The sequence below is a fragment of the Corythoichthys intestinalis genome, chromosome 11 (assembly GCF_030265065.1).
Source record: "Corythoichthys intestinalis isolate RoL2023-P3 chromosome 11, ASM3026506v1, whole genome shotgun sequence".
Classification (NCBI taxonomy): domain Eukaryota; kingdom Metazoa; phylum Chordata; class Actinopteri; order Syngnathiformes; family Syngnathidae; genus Corythoichthys; species Corythoichthys intestinalis.
The window spans coordinates 9,212,947-9,233,819 of NC_080405.1; the positions used below are offsets into that span (position 1 = coordinate 9,212,947).

At 39.0% G+C, this 20,873-nt stretch overlaps 4 protein-coding genes across 21 annotated transcripts in view; 2 read left to right on the forward strand and 2 right to left on the reverse strand.

The window, feature by feature from the left end:
- Positions 1 to 9,173, reverse strand: part of hmgxb3 (HMG box domain containing 3) — a 49,668-nt gene extending 40,495 nt beyond the window's left edge. Inside the window, exons 1-3 of one of the 3 annotated variants that reach the window (XM_057849709.1) lie at positions 9,030 to 9,173; positions 2,619 to 2,764; positions 2,368 to 2,542 (exon numbers count right to left, since the gene is read on the reverse strand). In XM_057849709.1, coding sequence (XP_057705692.1) covers positions 2,368 to 2,542; positions 2,619 to 2,749 — 306 coding nt within the window. In that variant the 5' untranslated portion in view covers positions 2,750 to 2,764; positions 9,030 to 9,173. Of the gene's footprint in view, positions 1 to 2,367; positions 2,543 to 2,618; positions 6,475 to 9,029 lie in introns of those variants that run through there. The other 2 variants (XM_057849708.1, XM_057849711.1) reach the window with 2 other exon arrangements.
- Positions 5,763 to 9,446, forward strand: LOC130923766 (SLC35A4 upstream open reading frame protein). 2 transcript variants are annotated; one of them, XM_057849729.1, is made up of 3 exons: positions 5,763 to 6,023; positions 6,314 to 6,412; positions 9,106 to 9,446. In XM_057849729.1, exons 1-3 carry the CDS (start codon positions 6,009 to 6,011, stop codon positions 9,301 to 9,303), a joined length of 312 nt encoding a protein of 103 aa, XP_057705712.1. In that variant the 5' UTR covers positions 5,763 to 6,008; the 3' UTR covers positions 9,304 to 9,446. The 2 variants fall into 2 exon arrangements, with proteins under 2 accessions (XP_057705712.1, XP_057705711.1); XM_057849728.1 differs by lacking the exon at positions 5,763 to 6,023 and adding an exon at positions 6,118 to 6,221.
- On the forward strand, positions 9,440 to 14,597 carry slc35a4 (solute carrier family 35 member A4). The gene has a single exon (XM_057849727.1). It carries the CDS (start codon positions 9,440 to 9,442, stop codon positions 10,397 to 10,399), a length of 960 nt encoding a protein of 319 aa, XP_057705710.1. The 3' UTR covers positions 10,400 to 14,597.
- The window catches only part of si:dkey-201i24.3 (kinesin-like protein KIF15-A), a 35,428-nt gene continuing 27,818 nt past the window's right edge, over positions 13,264 to 20,873 (reverse strand). For 13 of the 15 annotated variants that reach the window (XM_057849726.1, XM_057849725.1, XM_057849721.1 and 10 more), the window contains 6 exons: positions 17,236 to 17,377; positions 14,341 to 14,462; positions 14,118 to 14,249; positions 13,760 to 13,921; positions 13,472 to 13,622; positions 13,264 to 13,412 (listed from right to left, as the gene is read on the reverse strand). In XM_057849726.1, coding sequence (XP_057705709.1) covers positions 13,336 to 13,412; positions 13,472 to 13,622; positions 13,760 to 13,921; positions 14,118 to 14,249; positions 14,341 to 14,462; positions 17,236 to 17,377 — 786 coding nt within the window. In that variant the 3' untranslated portion in view covers positions 13,264 to 13,335. Of the gene's footprint in view, positions 13,413 to 13,471; positions 13,623 to 13,759; positions 13,922 to 14,014; positions 14,250 to 14,340; positions 14,463 to 17,235; positions 17,378 to 20,873 lie in introns of those variants that run through there. The other 2 variants (XM_057849718.1, XR_009064770.1) reach the window with 2 other exon arrangements.

The following is a 20,873-nucleotide window of genomic DNA, read 5'->3' on the forward strand; positions in this document are numbered from 1 at the left end:
TTATCTGATAACTTTTAAAATGTGTTTATCTGGTAGCCGATAGTATTGACTCTTATTCGACAATGATCATGTCTTATGTTCTCTTATACTCGCTGCTCAATAATATCAGACAACTCTAATAACTAATGTAAAAAAAGTTTACATAATTTTTAATGCCTCGAATATTTAGTTTAATCTTTTTTAAGGCCTTTATTTTGACCAAATCCATTTAATGACTTTTAATGCTTTTTAATGACCCGCATTAACCCGGTTTAATCTCCTGTATACTTATAAACCTTTTTTGAATGATATGCACACACCCATGGCCAACAACAAGGCGCTCTTACTTCTAACCCAGACTACACAATTTCACACGATTCTAGCCTGACAGACACTTAGTGGAGTATCGTTAACTGTCTTGGCGGACATTTAGAAGTGTGTGTGCGGGGGGCACGACGCTTCGTGTATTACAATGTTGTTTTCGTCAATTATGACAATAACGAAAATATTTTGTCAACGAACAATTTTTTCTGAAACGTGTTTTGGGAGGCTAAAACAACAAGATGGATGCCAGTTTTCATCTGACGATACTGGAACGAGATGAAAATTCGCCATAGTTTCCATCATGATTTCACAATGTGTGATATTTTCTTATTTTATGTGTAGTTATCACACATTTAGCAGTGTTTGGTTGCGTCACTCAGGGTTAGGGTTAGGGTTAAACCCATTATCCCTAGCCTGGTACACCAGACCAGTGTTGTTAATCTTACTTTAAAAAAGTAATTATAGTTACAAATTACTTCTCCCAAAAGGTAATTGTGTTAGTAACTCTATTACCTGAATGTAAGAGAAATAATTTTTGGGGCAAAGTAACTGGTGATAATTTTCATGTTTTGTTTGTTTTTTCCTCATTAAAAAAAAAAAAAAAAAAAAACATAGGTCACATTATGTGAAGTTTAAAAGGTTTTTGGAACAGTTGGCCCTAGCCCAATTCTTTCCCCTAATGTCCCCTTTCCCCTTAATCAAACCGTTAAAAGTTGTTGAAATTGTTCCCATTATTGCATTAGATCCCTTCTGTCTACCTTTGACATGTGGAAGATTTAAAACTGTTTCATCATTTAAAGATCGATTCAAGTCAAGATTTTGCCGATCTTCGGAGTATTTTAGATAAAAAGTTACTTAGGTTCGCTACGAAGGTTCTCCACAACAGAGCCTTCCTAAGAAGTTTACTGCTTTAAGATCGCATCTGTTTACTAACGCATCTAGTTCCTATACTGTACATGTTGCTAACGCCGCCGTGTCTGTCATTTCGCATCCAGTTCTATAGATATATACAGTATATATATATGTGATATCTACCATGTCTACCATATCTACCATATCATGTGGGCGTAGTTTGTAGGCTATCGGCTACAGTCAGGTATTATTGGAGCCACCTAGCATCGCGTTTGCTTGGCGTCACAACTTTTTTGCCTCTTCCCCACTCCTGGTTTGCTCTGTCGTCTCGGTGAGTCCGTCTCCCTCAGACTTTTCTCGCGTCATTCAACCAATTTCGTAACGCATAGTAACACACGCCTTTCCATCCTCAGTAACGGTAACGGCGTTGCCAAGAGGAGAAAAGTATTTAATTAGATTACTCACTACTAAAAAAATAACACCGTTAGTAACGCCGTTATATTCTAACGCCGTTATTAACAACACTGCACCAGACTCACCGCTGATCCAGCTATAGAGTCTGGCGACCAATGAGCGGATCAAATTTCCAGGTCGGAGCAAGCCACAGCAAACAGACAGCGAAGTGGACCAATCAGCGACGGGCAGACGTGACGTTGGTACAGTGTCAACTCGCGCGGTGTGAGCAGAGAACGGAGAAGTTTATTTAACATGGCTAGCGCGAGACAGACTGTTGTCAATGACTTGTGTCGATGTGTTTTTGGTCATTAAAAACTTATTTTACCGTGGATTGGAACATATTCTCGGCTCTCCTTTTCGCATCTGTGTTGTTGTGGAGACGACTTCCGACGCAGAAGAGTGACGTTGCTCGTAAAGAACATGTCATGCAAATAAACAAATCTGATTGGACGGATGATTTCGTACTGGCTCGAGAGGCCATTAAGGAGGTGGGTCCCAGACTATTCTCACAGTGTTTGAAAATACAGAGAGAACAGTCTGGCCGTGCCAAACAACATTATCCCTTGTCTTTTTTTCCCTCCCCCTTTGCAAGCAAAGCAGAGGACTGTCACTATTATGATACGAGTGCCCCAGTCGGCGTAACTGATTGACAGCTGCTTGTGCAGCCTCCCGAAGATGCCAGCTGTCAAACCGTGCTTTTTGCGAAATCCTTAATTTTTTATGAGAAGCGTGACTACATGAAAAAAAATCACTTACTGTATCAGTGCCCTCCTTCTCTGAGTTGGCTTTTTCCAGATAATAGCGTTTCTCTGCCACGCTGAGCCTTTTCCAGCTCTCACTTATTCGCTTGTTGATCTCTGATTGTGGCTGACTGGGCCTCTCTTGTTGCATTATCTGATGAACGTCAAAGTAGTACAGCAGGTAGGCAGACCTGCAAGATATTTCTTTTTTATTTTCTTTTTTCTTTCATGTTGGAGGCGCAGATATTGTGAGTGTGTGAACATTACCTGGGCTTCTTGGGTCTACCTTCAACCTCTTCCTGACTTTTGCGTTTTCGTTTCTTGGAGGAAAGCCCTTCAACCTGGTTGGTGGTGCTCTCTACCTCCTCTGTCAACTTCACAACCTCATATGGCTCCATCTTGTCCGTGATGGCCTTAGATCAGGGACCAATTGGATAACAGAGCCAACTTTAAAATTTTCATCAGAAAGGGAATACAACCCCTGGCAAAAATTATGGAATCACCAGTCTCAGAGGATGTTCATGCCGTTGTTATTTTGGTAAGGGGAAAAAAGCAGATCACAGACATGATACAAAACTAAAGTAATTCTGAATGGCAGCTTTCTTTTCTGGCTTTAACAAACACTAAAAGAAATAAAGGGAAAAAAGATGCGATAGACGGTAACAGCTTCCTTTTTAGACCAAGCCGAAGGGAAAAAATATGGAATCAATCAATGAAAATACAACTACAACAAAACAACACTGAACACACCACATATTTCAATTGTATTGAGATCTGGACTATTTGCAGGCCATGGCAATTGGACCTTGTGAGTCTTTCTTCAAGGAATACTTTCACAGTTTTTGCTCTATCGCAAGCCTTCAGGCAGTTGTTTTCCTAAATCTCACTGGAACGGCATCAAACAAAAATTCCAGCATCATCACCTGGGCCAATGCAGATTTGCAATTTATTACTGAATAGGACTTTATCCAATCATCCGCAGTCCACAATAGCTTTTCCTCAGCCCATTGTAACCTTGCTATTTTCTGTTTAGGTGTTAATGATGGCTTTTGTTTAGTTTTCCTGTATGTAAATCCCCATTCCCTTTAGGCGGTTTCTTACAGTTCAGTCAAAGACATTGACTCCAGTTTCCACCTATTTGCTCCTTGTTCGTTTTGTTGTTTTTGTTGTGCTTTTTCTGTTTTCAAGACATATTCTTTTGAGTTTTCTGTCTTGACGCTTTGATGTCTTCCTTGGTCTACCAGGATAGTTTTCTTTAACAATCTTCCCATGTGTTTGTACTTGGTCCAGATTTTAGAGACGGGTAGTTGTAAACTATGTCTTTGAATATTTTAGTGATAATAGTGATGAAAACCTGAAAGAGTTCATTTTTAGTTGAAAGATGCTGATGTCTACAGTATGTTGCCCAGTCCACAATTTGTTACCAAAATAGTCTTTTATGTTTTTAAACTGATGTTAGAGTCGTAAATTCATTACTGTAATGCGTCCATGAAATGCTTTGATGTTTTCACTTGAATACAGCATCATAAATATTTAATCAATTTCCTAATAAATATATATATGTTTAAAACTATAACATTTAGCAGATTATGATCATTTGTAATGGTTTCTTACTTCAAATAAAAACATATTTTAGGAAAATCTAGTGTAGAAGCATGCAACTTTCATTAAATCCCTGTGTTCATGGTCCCGTCATAACCGCAGCCTCCGTTACACGTTCATTTTGTTTGTTTTCTTTTTTTCTCATTGTGAATTCATAGTTTCATTTTCATGCCACCCACACAATCTATAAGCCTTGTCCAACTATGTCGTAATTCAGCATTAGAGACAGCAACACGAGTACAAGACAGATTAGATAGGTGAACGAGATACTGACCAATAAAAACCAACAGTGAGAGCAGCGCGCCTTCAGATGGGCGCTGCACACTCTTGTACAGTAGGTGGCGGCATGAACCTGATAGTTGTTTGCAATCCGCTATTAAGGTAGGTTTTGGAGTTTTCTAGATTGTTAAACTGTTTACATTTTTTTATTTTTTTTATTTTTTTTTTATTGCTTGGTTTTTCCATTCGGTACAGTTTTTAACAAACTGAGCAGTCAATGAATTTACTGGTTCTTTCTTTGAATATTTAGTAAGATCTCTGTATGTATGTATTGTTTTAAAAAAAAATAAATTTAAAAATATATATACTTACGGATACGTACATTTTTGCATTGGGAGACAATACAAATAAGGAAATACATTTCCTTTATATACTATTTTACTTATAATGTAAATTTTAAAGCAGGTACTTTTGTACTTGATTTTTTTTTTCCCTTACTTGTACTTTTACTTATTTTTTGCACTTATATCTCTTTTTTTTTTACTTCAGTTAAAAAAAAAAAAAAAGATTGCTTGGCCTCTTTTGATATTGTTAATAGTGAAGTTTATGGTTTTAGATAAGCCTACTTCCTCAGAATAGGTTATCGTTACCATAATGTGTAATACTACATGTTTTTAGACATTAATCAATTAGATATTAAATGTTTTTAGACATTAATCAATTACATATTTTACTGTAGATAAAATTTTAGGAAGCTCAAACTGTTGATTCCTTCGGCTTACTGTAACTGTAACAGACTACCACATCTTTTTTTCCTGACTTCTTTTAGTGTTCTTAAAGCCAGAAATTTGGAATTTATAATGACTTGTCATGTCATGCCTGTGATCTGCTGTTTTTCAACAAAATTATACAACTGTATGAGCATCCTCAGAGGCTGGTGATTTTTTTTTTTTTTTTTTTTGCCGGAGGTTGTACACATGCTACCTACTTTGTGTTTCCCTTTTCTGATAGAATATCATTTAACAGTAAGGAAAAAAATATAAGGGAAATACATTCATGGTATCCCCAGCTTGAATTATTAATTCAGTGCACATTCTCTTGTTGCAAACTATAAACTACGGCTTAAACACACAACTAGTGTTTAAATGACAAGTAGGCAATATCGGTAAACATAATAATATGTTCGTCATTAAATAATGTTCATAATTGGTACTAACGGGGCGGTAACAAGTTAAAAACACCGGCATTTATGGTTTTAAAGCAACGTTAATGGCCTGACTGCTATACTGCCATCAACTCACAGCGTTGTCCAATGAAATGACTTCTTGTTGAAGTCTTGCTTCTGGTGGGACGAAGCGCTTCACGGTGCTATGAAAAGGATGTTAAATACATCAAACCGGGTGGACATTGTAGATACGATGGAATTTAGTGTTATACAAAATTAAATTAAAGTGTTGAATTCGCGGAGGATAAATGTCTGCATATGTCGCTTCTTTTCACATCGACTCTCAAAAAAAAAGAACATGGCGATTTCGCTGCTTGGGTTGTACACCAATCACAGGCGTAAAGACAGAAACTTTAGCCAATCACGTTCGACGTTTTTGACACGTGAAGGTGACTTCAATTCCGGTACGGAAGACGCGTCCTTTCGATTGCACATGAAATGCAAAGATACTGAAATCAAAGAATGTAATCTATTTGAATTCCTTGTTCATAGTGGCGTACACTACTCAAATTACATCCAATTTCATCAGGGAAACGTACTTAGACCTGACTAATCGCAATGTTTGGTTTCAAGGATAATTAATCAAATGCTGATCAATTCGATGAGCAAAAATGGCGAATGACAAGGTGAGTGCAGCGTTCCTGCATTAACTACAGTACATTCATTCGGATTATAGTACCAGAAAGTATTGTAAAATATAAAAACTTTCAGGTTAGATGAGATTGTTATGATTATTATTATTATTTTTTTTTTTTACCGAAGTTATGCTCGCGCCGGCTGGCGTGCCAGTATGTCTTAATGGAAATCCTTCTGCAGCAAGAAATGTAAATGGCTTGACTGTTTGCATTTATTAAAACATCTAGAATCAGTATGATTTGTACTTTCTTTGATATCTGAAGCGCTTGTCTATTTTTAGGATCCCCTGAAACAGTTGAAAGACCTGACTCAGCTCAAAAATCAGTTAGAGGAGATCCAAAAACGAGTAGAAAACGAAATCGCCCTTGGAGTTCCTCAGGTATGTGATTCCTAATCTGCTCCACTTTAGGTTGACCCCAACCCCAATTTACCTCACGGTCACAGACAATATTATTTATTTATTTATTTATTTATTTAGGTTAATTCTCTGACGCAAAAAAAAAAAAAAAAAAAAAAAAAAAATTCTGCACTTTTGTTTGAAATAAAGTCAATTCACATGTTCAACAATTAAATTAGAGCAAAAAAAAAAAAAAAAAAAGCTTCATGTTTCTATCCTCATTTTGCTGTAATTGTGGGTTTTTTTGTTTGTGTTTTTAATTCTTTATCCAGAAAGCAAAATTTATTTCAGCCAGGTGCATCAAATCTGTTTTAAACCATTCTCCTCTTCCGCAGTTATGGGAAAAGGAAATTATATTTTAAAAATGTTTTACGTGACTGGAGGCTAAAGGTAACACGACTTAACCCTAGAAAACGATTTGTTGTTGATAGAGGTGTGAAAATACATTGTTCTGGATTGAAAGCACATAAATTGAGAAAAATACACAAAGTATTGTTCAATAGTGATTTAATCTCTTACAACGACACTAGGTAACTTTTTAAACTTTATGAAATATTTGTGTAACATGTGTTGACTGACAACTAGTTGAATGACACCTCTTTTATATCTTGAGGCGGTCTGTATCCCTTTCACCGGTACTAATTAACTTTGAGGAGGGTTACAGGAACCCTGCCACACACAAAAAAACTACAAAAATTCTACAAATGTGCTGACTGCTTTACGGCATACGTCACTTCCCCCTTTCCTTATAAAGATGGTTTAAAGTTGTTATAAATTTTTTTTTTTTAATTCTGAGGAGGGAAAAAAAGTAGAGGCTACCTGGATATACAGAATAAACATTGGCCCGGCTTTCACTCACTGGCATAACGCCCGCAAAATTTGAAGCGATTTGTAGCCGGCTGTATGCAAAAACTGACAGCAACTGCTGCGCAGGGCACCGTGACGATGGTTTGGTGGGCTTTGCTCCTCGCCACCAGGCATCTGATTCGCTCTTGCAAAACCCTGCTGATGAGAGGGATGCCTCTCCTGGCTTTCGCCAAGCCTCGCTCCCATGGCAGTTGAGTTCTTTAGACTTGGGAAACCTCTACATACAAGCTATGGTCACAAGTAGACAGTTGGCTTTTGAGCAGGGCTTGGTTTGAGCACACCTAGCAGACATTATTATTTTTCCCCGCTTTGAAGCTTGAATACACGTACTTAATATTATATACAAAATTAAAAAAAAAAAAAAAGATTTTTTTGAATGAATTCAAATTGTGCTTTGACCCAATCAAATCATTTATTCACGCAGTCCAATGCAGTCTCTTTCTTGACCCCTTCGACTGCTAGACACTAGTGCTGCGACGATTAATCAATTAAGTTGAGTAATTCGATTAGAAAAAAGCTTCAAATCAAATTTTACTGCTTCGAGTATTCGTTTAATTAGTGCCGTTGTAATAGTTTGTTTTGAAAGTGTTTGCATTGTTGTATTGATTTGGGTTGATACGCTGCTCTTGATTGGTAACAGTGAATCTGACATAACTCATTTAACATGGCTGAATCCAGCTGCTCCCAGCTGACCAACACAAGGTAAGTTTTTATTTGCGCTTGTTTTTTTTGTGTTTTTTTGTTTTTGTTTTTATGCACTCGTAATTTAGTGCATATGTATATATGTGTATATATATATATATATACATATACATATACATATATATATATATATATATGTTTTTTGTGGGAATATGTGAACAATTTGCTAGTGCATTCTTAAAAAATGTTAGCATAATATAGCATTTAAGCTAGTGGACTTTTGCTATGCAAGTTGTCCAATTGTTTTCTTGTTCTACTTAGATCCTCATTTTTTTTAAACCGTTTGAGGCTAAGCTCACGTATTTTATTTTATTTTTAACTAAAAGTGTAATTCTGCAAAGTTTGAAGAAACACGTGGGAGAATATGGTACAAAATCAAACGTTTCCTAATTTTAACATCGTCATATGCTATTGTCTAGCCACAACTGCATTCATTACCGCATTACTATTCATCGTCACACAACCGCTGGAAACAGAAATGTCGTTCAAACCATCTGCAGGCGAGCGGGAGATCAGGATTTTACGACACTGTGAGCTGGTCCTCATGGGAAACGCTGTTTTTCTTAAAGGAAAACAAATACCGCTTTTGTCCACCTGTGTCGGTAAAATCGACCAAAACTGAAAAGTTACCATGTGTTGCTTTAAATGAATCTGATTTATCATTCTCAATTAAAAAATGCCCAAGTAGCCACAAACTGTCAAGCGTCATTTTCATTATCATCTCTAGCCTTTATAATCCTCAAAGGATAAATAATGGGAACCTCGTTTTGATTGTTCATAGTCCAGTGCTTAACATGTTTAAAAAAAAAAAAAAAAAAAAAAAAAGGTTCTTTTTTCGTAACATAAACTTTCGCTGTCCTTCACCGTGACTCTGGTCTAGTATCGTCTGTTATTATTCAGTCAGGTAGTGACCTAAAACGAGTCACGCAACATGGAATTTCCTCTACGGACATTCTGTACTCACGCATATCGGGTTATACAAAAATGTACCCGTACGTTGGCGCACATGGTTATGGAATGGACCACTTACTTGCACGCTGGCAGCACTCGAAGGGTTAAATGACACAGCTCCACATTTAGACTTGAATGTGATTTTCTTCTTCCAGGGCAGCTCGCTGCTGGGATCACCGTTCCTGAAGGGCTTCCTGGCAGGTTATGTGGCAGCCAAGCTCCGTTCTTCCGCCATCTTTGGAATACTGCTGGGGACTGTCACTGGCATGTATGCAGCACAAAACTATCAAGTGCCCAACATTGAAAGGACACTCAAAGAGTTTTTGACTAGCATGAAAAAAGGCTCCAAGTAATTTGGGTGAACCCACAAATGTCTGGTGCTACGTATTGCTTGATCAGTGGACTACAATCAGTAATGTTGGCTATTTATTTATATGGTAGGATTTCAGCTCGTGTTCTGAAAGTGTATTTAATTTTGTGCTTATAACCATGATCGTGATCCATAATGAGAGGACAAGGTACAGAAGGCGGTGGCTGCCAAGGTTCAAGTGGGGGGCCCTCTTGTGTGCGATGGTCCTGATCTACGGCTCCCACGCGCCGCTCATTGCGCTGAGCAAAGTCGAGGGCCGCCTCCCTTACGATCCTTCTTCGTGCGTTGTTATGATTGAACTGGCCAAGCTGCTTGTGTCTTTGGCCACTCTCGTTACCACCGAGGGCACTTGGGCCTTACTCGCCCTTCCCTCTCCGTACCTTGTTGCCGCCTACGCCGTCCCTGCGACGCTCTATGCCCTCAACAACAACCTGGTTGTCCTCATGCAGGCTTACATGGACCCCAGCTCTTTCCAGGTTCTCAGCAACCTAAAAATTGCCACCACCGCGATGCTCTACTCCCTGTGCCTGGGCAGGAAGCTGCGTTGGAGTCAGGTGTTCAGTCTGGGCCTCCTTATGGTGGCAGGAGTGTGCCACAGCTACTCGATATTTGATCCGGCAGATGTGGACTCAGCGCAACGAGAAGCTCAGCTTCATATCACGGCGTGGGGGCTCTTCCTCATGCTGGTGTACTGCTGCGTCTCCGGTCTGGCGGCTGTTTATACAGAGAAGATACTGAAAAGCCAGAAGCTGCCACTCAGCCTGCAAAATTTCTACCTCTATGTTTTTGGCGTGCTCATTAATGGGCTTGCCTCGTTCTCCGCCCTCACAAGCGACAAGAGTTTTCTGGAAGGATACTCATGGAGCGTTTGGGCCATCGTAGCAGGACAGGCAGTTAACGGCCTCTTGATGTCTGTGGTGTTGAAACACGGCAGCGGCATCACGCGGCTCTTCATCATATCCTGCTCTATGTTGGTCAACGCTCTGATTTCGTGGGCCATTTTAGGGCTCCAACTCACTTTCTTCTTCCTAATACCACTCTGCATGGTGGCCCTCGCTACTTTTCTTTACTACACGTAGTGGAGTCTTCACCAAAGCGCCAATAACTGCCTTTTTATCCTGCCTTCTCTCTTTGTCGTTTGTCAAAAATCATGTTTTCCCTCACACATTTACTGGTCAATGACTGTATTTTCACAACCATAAGGTGCACCAAAAAGGAAATAAATTCTCCAAAATGGACAGTGTGCCTAATAAAGTGGTGCGCCTATTGTGTGGACTGAGCAATTTTTGAAAAGGCGGCCGTAAGTGAGAGCCACATGAGAACTTTAAAGGGAGAAGGTGGTGTGTGATGGTAGGCATGCTCCCAGTAGCTGTAACACTCGAGTGTATGCGTAAAGGCTTATTTGTGCTTCTCCGTTGTGGTAACGGAGGACCTACGCTGTTTACGAGGACCCGATTTACAACCCAATCCTACTACCCTGACATGCGGCTCCCAAAAATCCTGACTACGCGTTGTGACATGAACGTCAAAGGACTGTGATCAGTCCGCTCTGAACGTTATTTCCATTCAGCACAACACCGCTGTTTTCAAACATTCGCAAACGTCTTCTATGTCGCCTACGCTGTTCAATTCGGATACAGCAGATGAGGACTTTGATTTGTGGATTGATTAAGATTGATGTGAGTACTTTATAAAATTCTTTAAGTACATTTGAACTCAGTTTTGCTCCCGCTGCCTTTAAAAAAAAAAAAAAATGCTAGCGTGCATATTAGCGTGCATGCTAGCGTACGTTTTTCCTGTGCCCATGTGCGGTGCGCCTTGTGTGTGTGTGTTAAATACAACAATTTCACACGAAAATGAGCCTGCACGTTTTAATACGGTGCGCCCTGTGGTCGTGAAAATATGGTACACAGAGCTAATAAGGTCCGGTGTAAGAGAAAAATGTCTGCTCCAGAATGCTGAAGAAAATGTTTTGGTTTAAACTCTTAAAGGGATCCACGGATGGAAAGACTTGTAGTTCTTAAAAGATAAATGTTATTATGAGTTAAAATAATTTGATATTGAAACCCCTCTTGATGCTTTCGTTTTTACGCAGTTTGTAAAATTAGTCGCAGGGCGGTGACGTCACATGGTTACGCTGCCGAGCTTCCAGAGTATGACTCTAGTGACATGAACATGTCATCTGTTCAACCCTTTCAGTTTGAACCCGAGAGGAACATTAATGAGCATGACAGCACTGTCGAGTTTTCACAAAACAAGAGCAGCAAAAGAAAAATGAACAGGAAAGACAGGATGAGACGAGACGAGAGTAGGAAAAAAAAAGTTCTGCCAAAATGTGCTACACCAGCGCAGTGTTGTTTTCGTCAACGATGACGATAACGAAAATATTTCGCCAGCGAACAATTTTTTCGAGACAATGCCGAGCTAAAAACGCGTCTCAGGTGACTAAAACATTAAGAAATGGATGCCAGTTTTATTGGACGAGAACAAGATGAAAATTCGCTATAGTTTCTGTCACATTTTCTTATTGTATGTGTAGTTAGCACCTGTGAAACACATGTTTGGTGCTGCTTGGTTAGTTTTGTCTTGGCTAAATATGCCATGTTGCTTTAGCTGAATACAACTTGTAGTGTTAGCATTAGCATTTAGCGTGCTGAGTATCGTCTGAAACTCTTGGAAAACTTTACATACTGTTCCTGGCGTTCAGGTGAGTTTAATTCATTGAAAATAATGCACTATGTTCCTGCTGAGTTTGTATTATCATCACAAATATGGTTATATCCTTGTACACTCTACAATTATGTGCTCATCTGTCAATGTTCATTCGAAAATGTTGGTAATATTATTTATTGATTTAATCATGGACAAAAAATATGTTTTCAGACAAAAACATTTTGAGTAATTGTCGACTAAAACGAGATTAAATTTTTGAGTTTTCGTAGACGAAGATGAACACATTTTGATATGACTGAAATATGACTAAGACTAATAAGTATTTTCGTCCAAAAGACTAAGACGAAAATTAAAACAGCTGCCTAAAACAACACTGCACCGGCGAAACGTCTACACGAGACGAATTTGACACCCTTAGTACTACCATGCTCTTTCAGCCTGTTTTGTTTAGAGGTATACAGACAGAACATACTAAAGATCCCTTAAGAAAATACTTAAATGTAGTAATATCAAATAAGAGTGGTTTAAATATGTTCCCTGACTAATGTGGTCAACAGAGCAACAATCTGCTTTAAAGCTACCATAAGAAAACACAATGCTTAAAAGTATGAGAGGGAAACGCATGCAAAAAGTATTTTGAAAAGGAAATAAAAGACTCAATAAAAACACAAATGGTAAGTATTCGCCGCTTTTAACCAATGTGCGCATGTGTTGGGCGGGCATCTCGCTGCGTAGAAGGAATTGCAGTAACCCAGTAGTGTTCGTCTAGTGACAGTGACAAACTACGACATCACCCTGAGCGTCAATTGCGCACATAAAACACTGTGCCCTCCATAGGTCAACATGTACTAAATATTATACATTTTTAAATCAATGGCAATATTTTACGTGTTTCTAATAACATTTTAGTAAAAGAGAACAATTGTGGCAAATTAGAGCCTATAAGTCTTTAAGTCCGAGTTTCCCTTTAAGTGCAAAGTACTTACACAAAAATGCTCTGTCTGAATTTGGGTGTGTTTGTACTTTGAACTTGATCTGATAGTTGCCCTAATATATCAACATCGAGTAATTCACCAATGATCTGCCACTGCAAATTACCTCCGTAAATATCATGAATACCTTATTACATACTATACCTACATTATGTATGTGTAAAGACAAGATGTGATTCTTGTATTAGATTTCATTGTATGCCATAATTGTATTTTTGAAAGTTCCATTCATGAGTTTTCTCTGCTGGTTTGAGTCATTTCAAATAATTCCAATAAATGTTATGTTCAGGAGTAATGCTTAATTTGTTTTGTTTTTCATTTAGTCCTGTAAATTTCCACACTTAAATCTTTTAGTCATTTTTCAGGATGGATGCTGGAGCCTTCGGCTCGCCTCTCTTGGTCAGTGTATCCTTTAACTCTCCCAGAGCTGTAAAACAAAGAATTCCCCTGTGACGAACAGCGCGGCAAGTGTTTACACAAACACACCTCTACGAAGTTGTTTGTTGTCGGCTTGTAGCCGCTGGTTCTGAGCAGACAGTTGAACTGCGTCGTGCACAGCCTCCAGAAGTATGCTTTTGTACCTGGCCTCCGATATCCTTTTCTGATCCTCGCTTGATTCGTGAAATCTCCTGAACACCTTCAACAATGGAGAGAAATTTGCCATTCTGAATTAATGGAAAATTTAGGCTACTTCATGCAGCTGAAATCACAGATTTATACCACAGTAAAAGAATAAGCTTCAGCGAGAAAGTTGACATTTACGCCCTAACCCACCTGGCGACTGTCTTCCCTCCAACGTCGCAGCTCAGTTTGGTGCTTGTGATGCTGCTCCTGCAGGTGCTTGCGAGCCTGCTGAGCTTCCGCTCGCAGGGTCTCCATCTGCAGCAGCAGAATCTGTCTTTCTCTGCTCAGCACTAGCAACTCTCTCTCCGCACTCTAAAGTACATTTAATTCGTTAATTTTCGTTATTCAAACTTTACTCTGATTCTACCGTGTTGTAGAATTTTCTTAAGTTCCTTCAAAACATACTGATGTCTTATTGCATGACTCAACATCCTCTCCCAAGATGGATGACGGGCTGAATGAAACAAAATATACGCATAGAGTCTATCACCTCATCTCATTATCTTACTGAAAGCTGCTCTCCCGCCAAGTCTCTCTCCATTTTCTCCACCTCCCTCTGAATTAAGCTCCCACTGAGCTCCTTCAGTTGCTTCCCACGCTCATGTGCACGGCTGTCTTCAAACAGATACTCATCATTTAGCTGAAAAAAGCCATAGCGAGGGTGTGTTGTACATACAGACGAAGCGACAAATGATTAAAAGGCACACAAGAAGTGCGATGAAGTGTGTTACTTGTAGACAGAGGTCACATTTTTCTGCAGTTATGTTCTTCATCAGTCCCTCTTTGAGAGCATCCTTCAACTGCAGGATCCTCGTTATGCTTTCCTGGACTTTCTCCATGCATCGTCGGTCCTCTATGGAAATGGCGCATGCAGCAAATAACATGCCAATCACTGGCTACAACGCGCAGCGCTCAAAAGTTGAGATGAATGTGAATACAGTATAAGAGGTTATTCCCCGGGGTGAAGGTACTCCCTGACAAAACGGTCGGCACGAAGCCTGATTTTTTGTTGTGTTTTTTAATTGGGGGGGTTCCGAAACTAAAACCACCGAAATGCAAAAACTGCATTTGGCTTATACATATAACACACAATAAAACACAACATGTTTTACACATGAATTAGGCCGCTGCATTACACTGAAACAAGGCATGAATGAGAAAACTTAAATTCTAACTATTTAAGAACATAGGATGTACATTAAAATTAGAAGATAATGTAAACATTGACTTATTTTTGGGGTGGAAATAATAATGTTATAAGCAGAGGTGGGTAGTAACACATTTAAAGTGAAGAAAAGTATTTTAACACCCTGCTATTTTGTAAGTTCTCCCACTTAGAAATCATGGAGGAGACTGAAATTTTCATGGTGGGTGCATGTCCACTGTGACAGATATTCTAAATAGAAAAATCCAGAAATCACAATGCATGATTTTTGAACAATTTATTTGTGTGATGCAGTAAGTTTTTGAACACCTGTCTATCAGCTAGAATTTTGGCCCCGAAAGACCTGTTAATCTGCCTATTAAAAGTCCACCTCCACTCAATGTATTATCTTGAATCAAATGCACTTGTTTGAGGTCGATAGCAGCACAAAGACACCTGTCCACCCTATACAATCAGTAAGACTCAAACTTCAAACATGGTCAAGACCAAAGAGCTATCCAAAGACACCAGAGACAAAATTGTTCACCTCCACAAGGTTGGAAAGGGCTACAGAGCAATTGCCAAGCAGGTTGATGAAAAAAGGTAAACTGTTGGAGCAATCATTAGGTAATGGAAGAAGCTAAACATGACGATCAATCTCCATTGGAGTGGTGCCCTAGTGGACTTAGTGGGGTCTAAACAATCCTAAGAAAGGTGAGGAATCAGCCCAGAACTACACGACAGAAGTTGGTCAATTACCTTAAAAGAGCAGGGACCACCGTTTCCAAGGTTACTGTTGGTTATACACTAAGATGTCATGGTTTGAAATCATGCATGGCACGGAAGGATCCCCTGCTTAAACCAGCACATGTCAAGGACTGTCTTAAGTTTGCCTATGACCATTTGGATGACGCACAGGAGTCATGGAAGCAAGTTCTGTGGTTGGAGAACAGTAAAATAGAACTTTTGGTCATTATTCTAGTAACAGTGTTTGGAGTAAGAAGAATGATGAATACTATCTCAAGAACACCATCCCTACTGTGAAGCATGGGGTTGGTAGCATCATGCTTAGGAGTTGGGACAGGACGAGTGCGCTGTAAGAGAGGATGACTTTGAAGATTTTGGGGAACAACCTTCTTTCTTCAGTCAGAGCTTTGAAGATGGGTCATGCCTGGGTCTTCCAACATGACAATGGCCCGAAGCACACAGCCAGGAAAACAAAGGAGTGGCTCTGTAAGAAGCATAACAAGATTCTAGCATGGCCTAGACGGTCTCCAGACCTAAACCCAATAGAGGGAGCTCAAACTCAGTTTTCTGGGCTATCGCTGAGAAACACTGACTGATGGATTGGCCAAAATCCCTCCTGCAGTGTGTGAGCAAACCTGGTGAAAAACTACAGGAAATGTTTGACCTCTGTAATTGCAAACAAAGGCTACTGTACCAAATATTAACATTCGTTTTCTCAGGTGTTCAAATACTAATTTGCAACTGTATCACACAAGTAAATCATTAAAATTTCATACATTGCAATTTCTGTATTTTTCTTTTTAGATTATCTCTCTCACAGTGGACATCCTCCTACCATGAAAATCTCAGAGCCCTCCATGATTTCTAAGTGGGACAACTTGCAAAATACCAGGGTGTTCAAATACTTCTTTTCTTCACTGTACTTGAGTTAATTTTTGAGTAGTTTTACTACACCATACTTTTTTTTTTTAATTTACTTCAGTAGATTTACTCTAGATTCGGTGCATTTTTCCTCTTTATTTTACATAATGACTTTACTTATGCTAGAGTCGCTGACAGTGGCTGTCTCAGTTTCACCAATAAGACGTCACAACAATAACCTCATGACTCCATTATACCAATCAGAGGTGTTTTTTCTCCACTAGAGGGCACTCATGCTCTTTGGACAGGTGATGTTTCATAGTGTTGTTCGGTCTGAATTCGATGATTTTTGTGTCATATTTTTGGTCTAATATGGTCATGTAGGTTATTCAGATACATAGTACAATAACAGTTCATATAGATGACACTGTAAGCAGTTACTCACAATGTCACTCATTACTTGAGTATTCTTTTCAACGAATACTTTTTTACCTGTAGGCTACTTGAGAAAATTTTTGAATGACCACTACTACTTGTGTAATGTTATTGAGAAATAACGCTACTCTTCATCGAGTAAAATCTTTGGCTACTCTACCCACCTCTGGTTATAAGTAACATACATTAACAAAAAATAGTACAAATGACTTATATTATTGAATATTGAATATATTTTTAAGATAACACAAACATTGACTTTATCATAATTTTAATTATACAGAAATAAGCCTAACATAAATGAACAAAGGTAAGCGCAATATACAGAAATAAATAAGTAGCCTAACAAATGAACAACAATAAGCGCAAAGTGCATTTTAAAATGGAAGCTCTTATATCAGATTGTGGAAGTGTACTGAACCGTTTAGTGTCCTGTTACCTTTTACATGCATCTCCATTTCCCGCCTCAACTCTTCCTCCAAGTTTTTTGCAGTGTCTAAACTCTCTTTGTGATGGATGTGTTCACCCCCAGATAAGCAGCTGTCCATTTGGCACTTCTGGGGCCCACACAGCTGCTGAACCTGTGTAGAATATTTATATAGGGGATTATGACTCTACTTAAGCATATTTTTATTACAGGCTGTCAAGCTGTTGCTTATTTTGTTGGGGGGGTGTACACTAACATTTTTTATGTATTCCTCTTATTTGTGGATGGATCACAAATTTAGTAGGTACAGTATATTCTATGGATGTATATGGCGGAAAACACTCAGGTGACTTGAAGTTCCGCTCTGAGTCCCTCAATTTGGCCAACTTTCAAAATTGTCTGAAATGCATGTGTGATACATCATTGGAAAGCTTAAAATCTCACTTTTCTGGGGGAACAAACATTTTGAACAGGAAGGCATTTAAAAAAAAAAAAAAAAAAAATTAAACAGCAAAACCCTAATTGGAGGCGAGAACACGCGAGAGCAGAATTAACGACGCCCCGATTTTATTATCATGTACTTACCCTTGTTTCGATCCAAAAACTCCATGTAGCATGTATCACCAAGTGTCAAGACAGCTGTGAATGACCACAGCCGTATTTTTTTTGGTATTATTTTATGGGTGAAACATGATGATATAACAAGGGCCGCGATGCAGAAATCGCAGACAACAAGGAGTGGTTGAGATTTTCTTTTTCATATACTTACCCTTTTAAACATTATTTTGTCAAATTTTTTTTTTGTTTGGATCCATTATTTATTATCTAACATATCGGGGAAAATGCGACAGTAACAAAAAAAAATACAGTTAAGTGAGAGTTATGAGGTAGATATCCGTGACTTTTTTACAGACGCCAAATTTTTCATTGGGACGTAATTCGTTTAAAAGTTTAAAATATGCGAGTGAATAATTTTTAAAGTCGTTTTTTTGTTTTAATCTAAAATTAAGACATCAATTAATGATTAGGTTGAAACAAAAGCGGTTGCGCAATGTCTATAAACGGGGGTTTTCAGGGTAAAACGGTCAAATTAAAAATAGTTTGGAGACTTAGCGCGCCATGAATCTGCTATGGCAGCATATAGACATATTGTTCTATTAAGCACAACAGTTCTTTTGGCTTAAAATACAGCAGTTTATTTTAAAGAGGAGTGCAAGAGCAGAAACTGCTTTTTCAGTCGTCTGTGTTTTCCACCATATGCATTGATGTCAGACCTCATTTTTATTTATTTATTTATTTTGTATCGGGGCTGATTGATTATAGCGGGCTTATTGTTGCCTGTAGGTTAGGAGTTAGCCAGTAGGGGGCATGCATGCTCTTTGTCACAGCCTTCAGCCTGTCGTACCAAACTAGTGTTGTTTTATTATACATTTATGTGCATTTTATTTGAGTAATTGTATTTATTTTAAATTTCTTACATTTAAAGACAGCTGTGAGTATTTATGTGATACACACACGACTAAAAAAGTGTCTAGGACATAACTACACCATGTGCATACTTTTTACACTTGTGGTGAAAATACAGATAATCCCTGGTTTACAAAGGAGCTCTGTTCCTACGCTAGCGACGTAACCCGAGTTTCCACGCAAATCGGAATTAACCCTTCATGTCAACCCCCCGCCCCCGAAGTAGTTTCGTAACGTGAAAATTATGTAAGTAGATAAGTAGTGAATGCCCTAATCTGTTCCAAGCCCCCCAAAATTCAGACATAAATCTTTTATAACGCGTAAAAATGCATCAAAACATGTAACAAATACATGTTACAATAAGATCATTGCATAATAATAAATATAAAACCAGAGGTGTGCATAATGTAAACAAAGACGAATACAGTAAAGAATAAAAGTTAATACACTCATGTAAAACTGGCGGAACACGAGGGGCGAATGAAGAGGTTAGGGTTTAGGACACTAGGATACACACATACACATAGAGTAGAGGTCCCTCTTAGCCAACTGGATGCCACGAATGCTAGGCAATAGCCAAAGGCAGAGCAGTTATAGTATGAAACGTTCAGTACACATTTTGCGCTGCGAGTACCAGCCATACTGTATTTTTGCGTTTTGTTCTTTTGTAACAAGAGGCAATATTTTCCCATTGAGGCATGTCTTAAACTGAACATTCTAAAAGTAGGGACATTCGTAAGCAGTGTTGTTAATAACGGCGTTACAATATAATGGCGTTACTAACGGCGTTATTTTTTTTCAGTAGTGAGTAATCTAATTAATTACTTTTCTCATCTTGGCAACGCCGTTACCGTTACTGAGGCGGGAAAGGCGTGCGTTACTATGCGTTACTAAGTTGGTTGAATAAAAAAAGTCAGAGAGACGGACTCACGGAGACGAGAGAGCACAGCAGGAGTGGGGAAGACCCCGTTGCAAACGCGATGCTAGGTGGCTCCAATAATACCTGACTGTAGCCTACAAACTACGCCCACATTAGTGTTGTATCGGTCGCGAACGATTCGGTCTTTTTGAACGAATTGTTTGGGTGAACGAGACCGAACTAATCACCATCTGCACTGATTCGTTCTATGAAGTTAGGGCTTGTTCGCTGCGTGGGAGGGCGTTGAGCAAGCGGCAGCGTCTTCTGACATCACACACGACCAATCAGACGCCAGCCTCATCACGGGCAGGGGAGGGAGCGGAAACAGAATCAGGGCTTCTGTCACTCACTTCCACGTGTAGCCAATAAGCAGCCAGCGTGCACGCAAGGGGGCAAGACTGAGTTATGTCACTTCCCGTTCAGTGACTCGTTCCTCCGGTTCCTGACCTAGCTTGCTGCTAACTTGACTTTCCAGTAATGCGGTGAACGAGTCAAAAAATGGAAGGAAATGACTTTGTCACATATTTGTTAATGTGGAGCCTATCAAATGCTGCTCAAACAGACAAAACACCACACAAATCTAGCGAGCAAATTTACAGTAGTTAAAACACGGGTAGCTAAAAATAAAATAAAAAAAACACGGGTAGCTACGAGGCAAGCAAAAGTGAGCTGCGGTCGCGTGACGGCACTCACGGCAGTGAAGGGGGCAGAGAACTGTCACTGTATGGAAGCTTCATGGCAGCGATATTTACATCATATGCGCACAGAAAAAATATTTAGTATTATCACCATAATACTGATTTGCAATGAAACTATATACATGTCAATTTTTTCCGACTTTTATTTGTTTTTCGTGTCGGGTGTTGGTTGATTTGACAAATTATGTCCATCCGTGCTACTCAAAAACAACGCACGCGGACACGGGAGATGTCGCAATATGTCTACATTTTTCTTAACAGACTAATGAGAGCAGAAAGGCAACATCGTAAAGAGCAAACAATTATTTCTCGTCAGCATTTGACGATCTGAGATGAGGGGGCGACAGGGGAGCTGACCTGATTATTTTATTTGATAATACCAGTGCAAAAATTCAATACGATCATCTTAATACTGATTTGCAATTAAACTGTCGAATATCAAAATGTAGTATTGTTTTTATTTCAGAGCAGCACATTTGACAACTAGCTATTTACACTTCAGTTTTAACAATAGTGACCTAAAATAACAGTGATGAGCATAAAAACAAAAATATAACAGAGCAAGA

Excerpts from the sequence above, each read along its gene's own strand:
- slc35a4 (XM_057849727.1), top strand. The coding sequence starts at position 9,440 with ATGATCGTGATCCATAATGAGAGGACAAGGTACAGAAGGCGGTGGCTG.
- LOC130923766 (XM_057849728.1), top strand. The coding sequence starts at position 6,162 with ATGCTCGCGCCGGCTGGCGTGCCAGTATGTCTTAATGGAAATCCTTCT. Across the intron at positions 6,222-6,313 it reads ATCCTTCTGCAGCAAGAAAT|GATCCCCTGAAACAGTTGAA; the intron begins GTAAATGGCTTG and ends GTCTATTTTTAG. Across the intron at positions 6,413-9,105 it reads TCGCCCTTGGAGTTCCTCAG|GGCAGCTCGCTGCTGGGATC; the intron begins GTATGTGATTCC and ends TTCTTCTTCCAG.